Genomic DNA, 14,832 nt, shown 5'->3' on the forward strand with positions numbered 1-14,832 from the left:
TTTGGAAACGGCGAAGACCTCATCAAATACTGTGAACGAGCTGTATTTAGGCTTCCGACCGCGCTTCCTAATGCTAGCATTCATGTGCTTTGTTATATCCTAACTATCTTCGTAATCGTTGTTCCTACCATAATATCAAATTATGCTTCTTACAATGGCCATTAGAGCACAGGCATTGGCTGGATTTAGAGTTGCCTGAGATTAAGTTCATGTCATTGGTTTAATTAGCCGGGCTTTGCTTTATTTGTAGGTCTGGTTCAATTTTGGAGTTGCATTCAACTGTCCGGTTCAATTAACGGTTCATATTCACGCGATATGGGCTCGGCAACGCCGCCACAGTTCGCCCGTTCACTTCCTCAGCAGCGATGGTGGGTGGCGCCTTCGCCGCTGCTGCCCGCCTCCGCACGCTCTTCCGCCGCTTCAAGACCACCTCCGCTCAGCACATGGCGGCTCGACACCTCGATCCGACCTTCGAGAAGCTGATGGACGGCCTTCGAGAAGCTGATGGACGACTACAAGCACCTCCTGAAGGTGGTGGCCGTCCAGGACCTGATCCTCGCGTCCCCCACCGCGTCCCTCCCCCTTCCCCTTCTTTCCTCCGCCGCGCCTTGCCTACGCCTCTCCCGCGGCGCCGCTTACTTCGTCCGTGCCTTCCCCCGCGTCTTCTCCCTCATCTACGACCCCTCCACCTCTCAGCCCGTGGTGTGCCTCACGCCCGCCGCCGCCCGCATCGCCTCCGACGAGTCGGCCGCCTCCTCCGCCTCCGATGCCGCCGACCGCCTGCGCAGGCTTCTCTGCATCTCCTCCTCCCGATCCCTCCCTCTGCGCGCGAACAGCCGTTTCTGGTAAGTTTCCACGGTTGGAAACGTTTCCCACCGTTTCGGAAACGGGGACGGACGTTGATCTGCCGTTTCCAGACAGCATAGCAACGAACACGTTAAATTTTCATTTTTTTTAATCTTTAAAATGATGGCTTAATTAGAAAACACAATTTTCTAAAGAATCGAGAAAGAAAAAATAAAAGCGAACTATGAAATGTCATTTATTTCATATAGTTTTTCGTCATATTCAATATGTTTAAATGTCACATTAAACAAACGACAAATAAGTCATATTCAATATGCTATTGATGTTTTAAATAGTTTTTCATATTCAATATGCTATTGATGTGCTTGAGTTGGAATCAATAAGTCAAGCAAAGTTAGGCATGGTAGAAAACACAAACGACAAATAAGACCTTCACATTAAATTAAGGCAAGAGAAGATTCTTTAATAATATATAGAGGACATTTTTGATTTTTTTTTCTATCGTGATCAATTATAATTTTTTATTTTATCTTCTCATACATAGTCATGAGATCGATTGTATGAAACCACTAGAATGACGAATTTCACCTTTATTTGAAGAAGTATAATTTTTAAATATTTAAAAAATAATCTCTAAAATATTTTTTGGATAAAAATCAAAAGGACATCTCAAATTATACAAATTATTAAAAGAGTGTCCCTTTTTTTAAAAAAATCAAAAGGGTATTCCATCCAATATTTTATTTTGAGAATATCCTTCTTTGTAGTAATATTATAGCAATTAGTCATAAGCTGATATAACATATAAAAGTTACTTAATAGTTATTATAATATAAAATATTTAATATAATACTTTTGTAGTATTGTAGTAGCTAGTTACTTAGTAGCTTCTACACGTTGTAGTAGCTACTAGCTAGTTTATAACTACTACAATTATTTTTAAGTGATTTTAATCAATTTAAAATAATTTTAATGAAGATTAAATAATTTTAGCTAAGTTAGTAAAGACTATTTTATGATTTAGGATGTAAATTTTAGTATTTATGGTTTAAGATATAAGATTAGCTATAATTATTTTAAAGTAATTTTGACTAATTTAAAATAATTTTGATAAAGTTTAGATAATTTTGATTAAGTTGGTAGAGAATATTTTGATTAATAATGATTTGAGCCTAATAATTTTGATTAAAGTAAAATAGTTAATTTTTTCTTTGTAGCAATTATTGAATAGTTTCATATTTCATAACAGTTATCGCGTAGTTACTACTTACTACATAGTTGTAGCTAAACCTTAAATATGAAAAACTTAAACTTTAAATTCTAAATTTTAAATATTATTATATTAAAATACTCTTTATCAACTTATCAAAATTATTTAAACTTGATTAAAATTATTTTAAATTAATCAAAATTATTTTAAAATATTTATAATAATCACTTAGTAATTTTTATATGTTGTAGTTAATTGTAACTACTATAATAGTGTTGGAAGTAAGGAATTATATTGTAATAGTTTGCTACGGATAAGGAGTATAATGGGGATAAAATATCTGATGGGGTGATTTTTGATTTTTTTTTTTTTTTTTGTGAAAAAGAGACGTCCAGATTCGTGTAATTTGAGGCGTCTTTTGATATTTGTCCTAATATTTTTAACCAAAGTTGATATAAATACTTTTGATCCAATTATTTTATATTATAATAATTTTAAATAAAGTTGCTATACATGCATCTAAAATGATAATAAGAGATGCTGAGCATTTTTTTCTTTTAGTCCAAAAATATTTTGACATCAAATAAAACAGTAAAAGTAAGGCGGTCAAACAAACGCTTAAGGCAATTATGGAAACTACGAGGACTAGTTTTGTTAATTGCAGTTTAATATTTCCTTATTGAGATGGTCCTTAAGTGGCCCCCAACGCCACCAAGAGCCAATAACCCACCCAGCACCTTTTTGCCCTTTTTCTCCTCGTGCCTTTCAGTTTCCGATCTCAAAGAACGCACTCAAAAAGGAAAAGGCCACCAATTCAATCAGTGGAAGCTACGCTTCGTCCATCCATGGCCATTTAGATCCACTCCTTCCTCACTCCTCCTCCTCCAATCCATGCAAACCAAGGTCGGAGGAGAAGGCGAAGCTGGCTTATTGCGACTCCTGGTCGCTGGCTCCTTTCCGTAGTCTCCAGCTCCGATTTCTTCGAACTTTTCACAGATCTTGATTGGGAGCGAGCAAAATTGATGCTTTGAGGCACTTGGTGAGTGTATCTCGATCGGTGATTAAATCCCTTTTGATTCTCAATCATCGCAACCAAGGTCAGAGGAGAAGACGAAGTTGGCTCCTTGACACTTCTGGTGGCTGGCTGCTTTCCGTAGTCTCCAGGTCTGTTTTTTTTTTTTCGAAATTCTAACAGATCTTAGTTTGGAGCGATCAAATTGATGCTTTGGTGCACTCGGTGAGTGTATGTTCGATCGGTGATTTTATCGCGTTTTGATTCTTTCTGCGGATTTTGTGTTCAAGAGAGGAGTCTAGGAGATGATGGCGAGATTTCTTCCTCCTGCGTCGATACAGTGCTTCCCCAGATCAAGTTGGTTCCTTGGCGAGAAAAGGAACTGGGGCGGCGGGTTCGTGGCTGGAAACTGGACCCGGGAAGAGAACAAGCTGTTTGAGAATGCTCTGGCTGAGTTCGACAGGGACACCCCTGACCGCTGGGAGAAGGTGGCGGCTTACATCCCGGGCAAGACCGCGAGGGACGTCGAGAGCCATTACCGTAATTTGTTGGAGGATGTGAGCAAGATAGAAGCTGGACGGTTCCCATGTCCTGGCTATGATTCTTCGTCTTTTAGTATGGAGTGGGATAGCGATTACGGCTATGAAGCTGTGAAGCAACCTTATTGCATCGGTAGGAAGAGGTCAGGGGCGTGTGCATCAGATCAAGAAAGAAAAAAAGGAGTCCCATGGACTGAAGAAGAGCACAAGTAAGTCACTTAGATACTATGTTCATTCAGTTTCATAAGCTTTGATTCACTATCATATTGTCATCTATGAAGTTGGTGTTTAGCTTACATAAATCTGTTTGGTTTACCTTGTAACTTATGTAGTTTATGGTTGCTGGTGCTTGAACTGAATCAGCTTGGTTCTGAAATGTTGCGATTTCTTGTGTTCTAAATGATAAATCTAAATGGGTCTGCTTTAGATTTAAGTAGTAATAGCAGAAGTTTTTCATTCAGTTGAAGCTTTACTATGATATCATCGAATGACTTTGAGCCCTGCTCATCTACTATTATTCTTTTGTTAATCTTTCTTACAAGCCTTTTTGTTTGAACCATTTCATTACTGTCCATGGCTCAAGTTTAATCCAACTTGATTCTGAAATAGGATGAGGATGGTAAACCATAAATCTCTATTTGGCTTCTTCCTAATGGCTACTTAATCAATCTTTAACATGTTAACTAAATACTCAATTTGTTGCTTTTACAGGCGATTCCTACTTGGACTTAAAAAGTATGGTAAAGGGGATTGGAGAAATATTTCTAGGAACTTTGTGATTACTAGGACCCCTACTCAAGTTGCTAGTCATGCCCAAAAATACTTCATCAGACTAAATTCGGGTGGCAAAGACAAGAGGAGATCCAGCATACATGACATTACTACTGCCAATTTGCCAGATAATAGGCCTCCTTCCCCATCTCAATCATCTGCTCTCACCACCCAGTTAGTCTCATTGCCAGGTTCCTACTCATCTAACCATTCAGATTGGCCTGATGAAGCAACTGGTGTTCTAAGTTCATTAATTAAAGGAAGTCAGTTCATGCAAACCCATCATGGAGCAGCAACCTTATGAGATGAAGATATAAGCTCATGCATCTAGGATTCGCATTCTTCATGGTGTTGTGGTTCACAGCATCTAGAAGTCATCATCACCTTCATGGTTGAGATTATCTATATGTGAGGATCGAACCTACTGCGAATGAATGATTAGATTTCCCCATGATCTAGGGAGAATTCGTGGTTTTCTTCTTCCCTGTATTCTTCTTCTTCCTCATGATTTATATTATACCACTATACAGTACATAAATAAAGTTGTATCTCAGCAAGGCACTAGCCTGTGTTCTTTCTCTTATGTACTTCGATACTATAAGATATGTGTACAAGAAGCACACTTTTTTCTAATTTGATGTCCAAAAGTAATCTGATCACCGTGGCAGTTTGCTAAGGCCAAAAGCACTAATGAGTTGATGCACTAAAGTGACTTCTGGTACAGGCCAAGAGCTGAATCGGCTCAAAACTGGTGCCTTAATGGGAGGACAAATGCAATGTTCCATTGTACCTCTATTTCCAGCTTCCATTTACCAAATTAGGCATGAGCATGTATGATATGTATCCATAATCTTAAACTTGATCCTGTTTTTGTTCACTCTAGTTCCCCGTCTGAGATGAGTATGATTCTGTTGTTTGTTGTGACTGCAGGTCTTCAGGAAACAATTTTTCCTACTATTAAAATAGGATGAAAGTGAACAGATGGACGACAAACAGAGAACCACAAAAGGTAAGTTCACTTATATTGTTGCTAATTCGTTCTTGCAATCAACGATAAGGGTTATGGGGATGAGTCACTAGGCATTTTCTTACATGGCAACTTTGTTTATGGGCCAGTTTCGCCACTTAGACTAGATTTATTTTTTCCAAACTGATATCTTGCCTGTGTCCCATTGCCACTCTGGCCACTTTCACTATAGTTGGATCTGAGCCTCCATTCCACTAGCTTGGCATCTCGTTCCTCTCTTCTTTTTTTGGCGGTTTTATTCTTCAATCGTTACAGGTATTCTCGTATAAAGCTAAACTCTGACCAACAGAACAAACTGTTTCCACAGTATGAGATAGTTAAGAGTTGCCTTCTATGATGCTACACTACCATAACTTGAATGTTCTTTTCATTTACATTGTTAACTCATTTTCGATGAATGTGAAAATTCTGGTGAATGAATTTTTGGCCTTAAAGATTGCTATAGAGAGAATAGATCCTGTTCATAAATTGTCATCTGGAATAAGGATTGAATGAGCATCTATAACTTGTCTCAATTAGCTAGACTCAGTATGATATTTCTTTTCCTCCAAAACAACACTGTTGCTATTGCTGAAACAGCATTGATGCCATGGCTGCAACTATGAGCAAGTGCCACAGCACAGATCCCACAATTTGCTAAACAAAAGGCAAAAAATAAGAATCAAGCCAATAGAAAACAGCAAATGCTCATACTTTTGTCAGGTAGATGACATCAAACTCCATTTCCTTTTGGCAAGATGCTGAAACCTTTTGTGCAAGCTGTATCAAGTTTTGAGCTTTGATTAAGACCTGATGCATGACATCTTACTTTTTTCTAATTTTTTTGCACATTTGTTCTGTTCACCAACTGTTCAGGAACTTTATCTGCATCAACAAGGTGGGCTGTAAAGATGCTTCCTTGCATTATTCCATAGGTAAGTACTGGACTGGGATGCATTAGAGTTGTGGCAATGATATATATCTGAAGAAAGTGTCATGGCGTGGTCTAATAGGAAATTTGATTTGTTAAGTTGTTGATGCAGCTCCATTTCTAACTTTGAACCACCCAGAAACTTGAAATGAAATTAAATTAATGAAACAAAGAAGGAAATAATCTCACCTAGAAAAAAAAATAAAATTGAAAATTATATTAATTCAAAGATAATTAAAATATTCGACTTCTCTTATAAACTTAATTGAACAATAAATATAAAAATAAATATTTAAAATAGAAAACTTATGCTAATCTTAATATGGATTATAATTATTTCTTTATAGTATGAATCTCTTCTTCCATTGCTTTTCTCCATTTTGCATCTTTGGAGGCTTCTTCATAAGTTATAGGATTATATCCTGCAAATAGACATAAGTTATTAAAATCAACATCAGTATCAATCACTCGGCTGGAGTCATATATGTCTTGGATGTTCTTCATCCTTTTCACAATCAGACTGTTTGGATCATCACTTTTTGATTGAGTATCAACTTGTTGGAGTGATGATCTTTCTTCACTCTCTCCTTGCTTGTCTTTCTTCTCTTTAAAATCTTCTTCAAATGAGATTTGCTTCATATCGTCATTATTATTATTGTTCCAATTCCATATTTGTTCTTCATCAAATTCCACATCTCTTGATACCATGAGCTTTTGAGTTATGGGATTGTAGAATTTGTACCCGCTAGCATTCTCACAATAGACCAAGAGAATACACTTCTAACTTTTATCTTCAAGTTTTGTCTGCTTCTCTTCTCATACTTTTGCAAATGCTACACTCCCAAAAATACGAAGATGATCCACTCTTGGTTTGTGTAAACTCCAAGCTTCTTTTGGGGTGATGTCTCCAATTCTTTTAGTGGGAAACCTATTCAATAAATATACAGTACAAGCAACAACATCTCCTCAAAAATTCTTTTAGGATATTTTTCTCTTTCAACATACATCGAACCATATTTAGAATAGTTTGATTTTTTTTCTTTCTGAAATACCATTTTGTTATGGTGTTTGGGGCATTATGAGTTGGTGAATAATATCATTTTCCTTGCAGAAATCCACCAATGAGTGTATTCACCTCCTCGATCAATTCACTGATATTTTATCTAATATCCACTTTGTTTTTCAACTAAAATTTTAAATTGCTTAAATTTGGTGAAAATTTATTTCTTCTCTTTCAACATATATACCCAAGTTTTTCCACTATAATCATCAGTGAAAGTTAAGAAATACCTGTTTCCACCAGTAAAGATAGGTTTGATGAGTCTACAAACATCAAAATGTACAAGTTCAAATTGTGAAGATGCTCGTCTCATGTTGTATTTTTTGAATGGCTTCCTCAATTGCTTTCCTACAACACATATTTCACATAGATGGTTGAAACTTTTAATCTTTGGCAATCCAAATACCATGTCATTTTTTGAAAGTAGCTTTAATGCCTCAAAATTCAAATGTCCCATATCTAAGATGCTAAAGAATGGAACTATTAATAGTACTTGCCTTGAAGAAATTCCCTTCATTGATGCTCAATTTTAGTGGGAACATTCTGTTCTTGGCCATTGTGACATGAGTAATAAGATTATTACTCTTATCACGAACACTAAGAGCCAAGTCCTTTATTTGTATATCATATTCTTTCTCTAATAATTGGCCAATGCTCAAAAGATTATTTTTGATATCGGGAACATAATAAACATCTGAGATGCATAACTTCTTTCCATTTTGCAATTCAAACATAATATCACATTTTCCTTTAATTGGCCTTTGTGAGAGATCTTCAAATGTGATATTGCCTATTTGCCTCTCATCAAGCTTTGTGAAAAGCTCTTTCCTCCCATACATGTAGTTTGATGCTCTTGTGTCTAGGAACCATGTAATAGACTGGATAAATTCTGGCCCATCACATGCCATCAACAATACTGGTTCTTCATTATCCACCTCCTTATTAACAAGGTTCACTATTTCTTCTCCATTGTTAGTGTTATACTAACATTCATTATAGTGATGACCATATTTCTTACAAATGCGACATTGAAATTTAGTTTTATCATACCTCCATCCAGTGTTTCTACCTCATCCACGACCTTGACCTTAGCTTCCACCATGACCTCTTCGATGTCGATGCCCTTTTTATATTATTTTTATTTCCATCATTCAGATTTTGAGTGTGCTCATTGGAGTTAGAAGTATGACCACCTCTTCCTCTTCATGTAGAAGTCCTTCCTTGTTGAGGACCTCTTCTATATGATTCATTCTTCTTGAATGATAGTTTGACTTACTATTCTTTGTTCATATTCTTGAAGGGATCCCATAAGTTCTTCCACAGCCATCATCTCTAAATCTTTTGATTTCTCAATCACCATAGCTACGAAATCAAACTTCGAATTTAAAGACCTTATAAGATTTTTTCTATGACTTGAACATCTTTTAGCTCTTCGCCATTTTGTCTCATTTGATGAACAATGGATATAACTCGGGAGAAATAATCAAAAATTATTTTTGAATTCTCTTGTTATAGTGCTTCAAATTGAGTTTGAAGGGCTTGTAGGTGAATTTTTTTTACTTTATCTACTTCATCATATGTTGTCTTCAATATCTCCCAAGCCTCTTGTGATATTGTTGCTAAAGCAATCAACTCAAAAGCGGCTTCATCTACTCCTTGATAGATACTGAATAAGACATTCTTCTCTCTTTTCTTCATTGCCATTGCCTTAAGAGCTTGTTTATTCCCATCGCTTGTTTCGGCTATAGTATAGCCGGTCCCATCGTTTGTTTAGGCTATAGTATAGTCGGTCTCGGCCACAAGGCCTCATACATCAAGGGATCTTAATAGAGCCTCCATTTGTATACTCCATATTCTGTAATTATCTTTGGTTAACTTGACACTTGGAGGGAGCTCGTCCAAGCCATATTGATGTATATATTTTGATCATCCTACAAGATTCCTATTTATACACTTAGATTCATGTTTTCACATCCTTCAATAATTAAAATATCACATCATTAAATACATGACAATTGAATTTTATTTTTTTCTATACTAATAATTTTTGTCATAAAGAATTTTATTAAATTTAGTAAGATAATTAAATTTTGCATCGTAGATAAAAAGTTACAGGCAGTCAAATTGATTGGGACTATTTTCTTACGTGGTTGAAGAAATTAATTTATCTTTGAAATAAATTCGAGTAGAAACTGAGGTTTCTTGATAAAAGCTGTACTGTTTCTATAAAAAAAAAAATTATTGTAAATTTTATATTTTTATATTGAGAAAAGAAGAGGTTAATTTATTCAGTTACTTTATATGGGAATAAATTGATGTACCGCGCCTGTAGCTCAGTGGATAGAGCGTCTGTTTCCTAAGCAGAAAGTCGTAGGTTCGACCCCTACCTGGCGCGTGTTTTTTTGTTTTTTTTATAACAAAAGAAAGATATTTTAACTTTTACATCAAACTAATATAGTAAAAAACAAATGGTTGGATTTACTTAATTTCCATAATTAAACTTCACTTTATTTCACTAAATCAACCAACTTGATTATTAAAAAGTTTGAATTGTTTATCACCACAAAAAAAATCATGAAATAGCGACGGAATTTAATTCCATCGCTATAATTAGCGACGAAATATTTTATTGCGTCGCTAATGATATAATTAGCGACGGAATGAATTATCCGTCGCTAATTAGCGACCGAGAATTTAATTCCGTCGCTAATTAGCGACGGAATTAAAATTTCGTCGCTAAAAATGATTAAAAAAATTTTTTTTTTTAAATTAGCGACGGAATTAAAATTCCGTCGCTAAAAATGATTTTTTTTAAATTTTGTTTTCTTTAAATTAGCGACGGAATTAAATTCCGTCGCTATAATTGCAATTTAGGGTTCGGGAGTCCCGATTTTTTTCTTCTCCGCATTCTTTCTCTGATCTCCGTCCGGCGTTCTCTGCGATCTCCGTCCGGCGTTCTCTGCGATCTCCGTCCGGCGTTCTCTGCCTCTTCCTCCGGCGCTCTCCCTCTGCCTCTCCGTCCGGCGCTGTAGCTAGAGCTGTCAAACGGACCAACCCATGACGGGGCAGGCTAACCCATGACGGGCCCATCATATGGCGGGGCGGGGCGGGCTAACCCACCAATTTGGCGGGTTGGGAAATCTCCAACCTAACCCAACTCAAGGCGGGCCGCGGATTAGGCGGGCCAACCCGCGGACCTGTTAAAAAATAAAAAAATATTTAAAATATTTAAAATTTTAAGTTTAAAGTATAATTTAAATTGATCAAGTTGAAAGTTTTAAGTTTGAATTATAATTTTTAAGTTTAAATTGTATTTTAAATAGATGAAACCTACTAATTCATTAAGTTTTATATTTTAATTTTAAAATTTATAATAAATATATAAACTTTCTCAATCCGCGGGCCAACCCAAGCCCGCCGCGGGCCAACCCACGCGGGTCGCGGGCCTAGGCGGGCCAACCCACCTCAACCCATCTTAAAATGGGTTGATAAAATTTCAACCCAACCCACCTAAATTTCTTGGCGGGGCGGGCCAACCCGGCGGGCCTAACCCAACTTGACGGCTATAGCTGTAGCTCCCTCTGCCGCTCCCTTCGGCGTTCTCTGCCTCTCCCTCCGGCACTCTCCATCTGCCTCTCCGTCCGGCGCTCTCCCTCTGCCGCTCCCTCCGACGTTCTCAGCCTCTCCCTCCGGCGCTCTCTCTGTGCCTCTCCGTCCGGCGCTCTCCCTCTGCCGCTCCCTCCGGCGCTCTCCTTCTGCCTCTCCCTCCGCGCGCTCTCTTGGTTGCTCCGGCAGATCCTCGCGGCAAAGTCTCCTCTGGCGAAATCTCCGCCATTTTTGCTCCGGCACAGTCTCCCCTCTGGCAGATTCTCCCCAAAGGTAACCCCTCCGATCCGGCCATTTTTGCTCCGGGGGCACAGTCTCCTCCGGCAGCTTCTAAAAGTTGATTTTAGGGTTCCAAATTTGTATTTCTTTAGATATAACTAAGACTAATTTAGGGCTTGTTCACTGTGTGGCACACTAATTGCCGTTGCATGCTGTCATTTATCCACGTAAGGCCATTTCTTAGACCAAACGATCAGTTGTTGCAAAACTCTAAAACTGATTGTTGGAAAGTTGTAAGTGGTGTCGGTGCATGGATGCATTGGTATAACAAACCCATGTTAAGTTCTCATGCCTTGTCATTTTCATTTGAATTGCTCTTGCCTTTGGACAAACCTTGTATTCACTAACCACTTTGGAAACAATCTGTTGGACAAACCTTGTATTCTATTTGCTTAATGCTTATTGCTTCATTTCTTGACTGAACTTTGTTATAGCAATTGTTTCTAGAACATCTCGTTGTATAACTCAAACCGGGTAAAAGGAATCTCACTACAATGGCTAATAAATTCTATCATGTGGCTAATAAATTCTCTACTCGAAGCGTTGGCATGGTAGGTCCAATGGCGCCGGCCGTCACACAATGAATCATGCATTTTCAACGGTGTCTCATCATATCTACTCTGATTCAACTAATAAAACTGATCACCTACATATGGGTTGTTTGTTCCTCTTATGCATATGCATATGTGTATTTATATCAAAATCTGTATGTGTTGTAATGTTGTTTTGTAGATATAAATATGTCTAGTCAGTCATCAGCACCCGGTCGCCGGACTGTCTTGCGCGTAGTGGCAGGGTGGTAAGTATTTATGTTATTCCTTTTTCTTCATTCATATAATTTTCTTTTACACATGTCTAACATTTATATGTTTTCTATTACAGTTTCACTCCGGATGGCCATTCAGTATCAAATTATATTACTGCTAAGTTTAAAGAAAGAGTTTGTGCATCAGGCCATACTTGGAGGCATGTCTCCAAGGAAATGCGAGACTTTTATTATGATGAATTCATAGTAAGTCATTTTAATTAATGCACTGTTGTTGCTCATTGTAATTATTGATCTTCATTTTCATAAATGTTATGAACTCAAAGCTGAAGTTTGAGGATCAGTTTATTTAACTTATATTAGTGTTTGTGCCACTAATTGAATATAATCCCTTCGCAGAAAAAATATACTTGGGAGGAAGGGCACGAGCAAGAATTCAAGGAAACATGGAATGATGTATGTGCCACAAGATATAAAGACCTCCTGTATAAATGCAGGAGAAAGGGAACCAGACCTTGGTTCATCCCAGAGGATATCTGGAATTCATGGCGTGCCATCTGGGCTGCAGAAAAATGGCAATCAAATGCCCATATAGCTCGAGCCAATAGAAATACCGAGCTAGCTGGCCCTAGCACAGGATCCTCAAAGCATACAGCTGGATCCCGATCTATTGTAGAGCACACATTGGACATGGTAAGTTTATAATAAAGATGCATTTGTATTAGTAATTATTTGATTTTGAATTTATTTGTATTTTTTTTACGCAGGAGAATGAGTTACAGCGGCCTCCTACTTGTTGGGAGATATTTTCAAAAACACATAAGTCCAAGGATGGCACATTTGTCGATAAACGCGCGGAGGCATTTGAGGTATAAGATTTGTAATTTTAACTTTATATAACATTACATTATAATAATTAATTTCGTAATACTAATTGTTATGTTATCTTATTTATAACAGGCTGAATTGAATGCCAGATTTGAGCAGGCGTCTCAGCCTACTGTTGAGGGAGGTGAGAGACAGACTCTCACAAACGACCAAATAAATCAGATTTACTATGATGTGGTCGGAGGGAAGAAAAAGAGTTCCACCCTCTACGGGTTAGGGTCCCAGGCAAAAGTGGTGTATGATCGTGAGATGGCTCCCAGAGCCAGAGGTCGTCCCAGTGGATCCTCTTCTGATGTGACATCGCTAAGAGAAGAAAATCAAGATTTAAAGAATCGTCTATCCGCATTAGAGGCGCAGCAGAGGGCACACGATCAACAACTAGCGGAGATGAGGGCATTGATACAGAATATGAGTGTCCCGCCACTCCCACCTGGTTGTACTCAATCGTTCGCAGACTTCCTTAACGATGAGCCTCAGGACCCTAATGCCCCTGATCAGTAGCTGCCTGCGAGGTAAGTAGAATTTTTTAAGTAAATTTAAATCTGTCTACATGTTTGTGTATCTTGCATTTATGGTTCTTAGCCAGCTTGAGGATATGTACAAAGAAATTGGAACAGGTTAGAGTTTTTTATGAATAATGTTTTTATTTGTCTCTTTTTACTGTTTTGAATGCTCTATTTTTACTACTTTCCTTGTCGGCCTCCTATTGAATGCTATGCATTTTTTCCTTTTAGAATAGTATGCAATATTTACCTGGATCCTCTAATCTGACCCTTTTTTCTTTGTAATTTTTTTTGCAAGGACAGACACTATCTTTGGACTCTAATCTGTGGCACAATTGCTGATGATCTACTTCCTGCGATGCTTCTCCTGCTTCCTATTTAGATTTTGAACTTATGTTGACAATTGTATAGCATGTGACAATGTTGTTTTGAACTATTCACTGGCTTACGTTTGTATGTGACGTGACATTCCAGTGATTCTATCATTTAGTGCAGCTTCTGAACTTTGTTTCAAAGTTGTAAATTCTAACTTTTGCTTATTAAATACTTTGGGTTTACTTTTGGCTTACTGTTCCAATTCTGAACTTTGTTTCAAAGTTGTATTGTGATTGATAATTATTTGTGATTGTGGAAGTATATAGTATTGTGGTAATTAATTGTTGAATTGGATTGTTTAATTCTTTTATATTGTTTATGTAAAACAGGGAATTGAAATAAATAAAAAAATTATTTTAAAAATACAGAAAATTAGCGACGGAAATTTAAATTTCCGTCGCTAATTTTCTTTATTATTTTTAAAATTTTATTTTCATTAGCGACGGAAATTTAAATTTCCGTCGCTAATTTTCTGTATTATTTTTTTAAATTAATTTCCATTAGCGACGGAAATTTATAATTCCGTCGCTATTTAGCGACGGAATTTTAATTTTCCGTCGCTAAATTTTAGAGACGGAATAAAAAATCTGTCGCTAAATTTTAGAGACGGAATAAAAAATCCGTCGCTAATTAGCGACGGAAATTTAACACCGTCGCTAATTAGCGACGGAAATTAAAATCGGTCGCTATGATGACGTCAACGACCGAAATTTTAACGACGGAATAATTCCGTCGCTAATCCGTCGTTAAAACGAGTTAACGACGGATTAGCGACAGAATATTTCCGTCGCTAATCCGTGTAATTTTTGTAGTGTATAAAGCTCAAATAATAATATTATTGTCCTTATAACTTTAATAAAATATTTATCTAATCCATAAGTTATATTAATTTTTTACTTTTAAAATACAAATAAATAATTCAAAATTGTAAAATTTTATTAATTACTATATTTAAATATCCGCGCGACTCATCCATACGCGATCTGTGCGCGACCGCCGACCCCTGCCCACTTCCGCCGCCGTTGCGCCGCCGTCGCGCCGCCGTCCGATCACCACCGGCCACCGGACCCGGACCGTTG

General features: G+C 37.3%; 3 protein-coding genes and 1 non-coding gene across 4 annotated transcripts in view; all 4 read left to right on the forward strand.

Annotated features, from left to right (window-relative positions):
- Window positions 1–14,832, forward strand: part of LOC141832018 (MYB-like transcription factor ETC1) — a 49,656-nt gene that overhangs the window by 19,023 nt on the left and 15,801 nt on the right. The window lies entirely within an intron of this gene.
- Window positions 2,762–4,972, forward strand: LOC141831799 (transcription factor DIVARICATA-like). Its single transcript, XM_074719199.1, has 3 exons — window positions 2,762–3,181; window positions 3,320–3,777; window positions 4,280–4,972. The coding sequence occupies exons 2-3, from the start codon at window positions 3,335–3,337 to the stop codon at window positions 4,641–4,643; spliced, it is 807 nt and encodes a 268-aa protein (XP_074575300.1). The 5' UTR covers window positions 2,762–3,181; window positions 3,320–3,334; the 3' UTR covers window positions 4,644–4,972.
- Window positions 9,659–9,731, forward strand: TRNAR-CCU (transfer RNA arginine (anticodon CCU)). Its single transcript has one exon. It is a non-coding gene; the product is annotated as a tRNA-Arg (tRNA).
- Window positions 11,962–13,872, forward strand: LOC141832603 (uncharacterized). Its single transcript, XM_074720080.1, has 5 exons — window positions 11,962–12,020; window positions 12,104–12,233; window positions 12,387–12,680; window positions 12,755–12,856; window positions 12,948–13,872. The coding sequence occupies exons 1-5, from the start codon at window positions 11,962–11,964 to the stop codon at window positions 13,374–13,376; spliced, it is 1,014 nt and encodes a 337-aa protein (XP_074576181.1). The 3' UTR covers window positions 13,377–13,872.

The sequence above is a fragment of the Curcuma longa genome, chromosome 7 (genome assembly GCF_044706935.1).
Source record: "Curcuma longa cultivar G26 ecotype Majalengka, Jawa Barat chromosome 7, ITB_CL_G26_1.1, whole genome shotgun sequence".
NCBI lineage: Eukaryota > Viridiplantae > Streptophyta > Magnoliopsida > Zingiberales > Zingiberaceae > Curcuma > Curcuma longa.

What these genes read in the sequence shown, in the direction of transcription:
- LOC141832603 (XM_074720080.1), top strand. Translation starts at nt 11,962, where the DNA reads ATGTCTAGTCAGTCATCAGCACCCGGTCGCCGGACTGTCTTGCGCGTA. An exon ending in TAGAGCACACATTGGACATG is followed by an intron (nt 12,681 to 12,754) that starts GTAAGTTTATAA and finishes TTTTTTACGCAG; the next exon opens with GAGAATGAGTTACAGCGGCC. An exon ending in AACGCGCGGAGGCATTTGAG is followed by an intron (nt 12,857 to 12,947) that starts GTATAAGATTTG and finishes TATTTATAACAG; the next exon opens with GCTGAATTGAATGCCAGATT.
- LOC141831799 (XM_074719199.1), top strand. Translation starts at nt 3,335, where the DNA reads ATGATGGCGAGATTTCTTCCTCCTGCGTCGATACAGTGCTTCCCCAGA. An exon ending in TGGACTGAAGAAGAGCACAA is followed by an intron (nt 3,778 to 4,279) that starts GTAAGTCACTTA and finishes TTGCTTTTACAG; the next exon opens with GCGATTCCTACTTGGACTTA.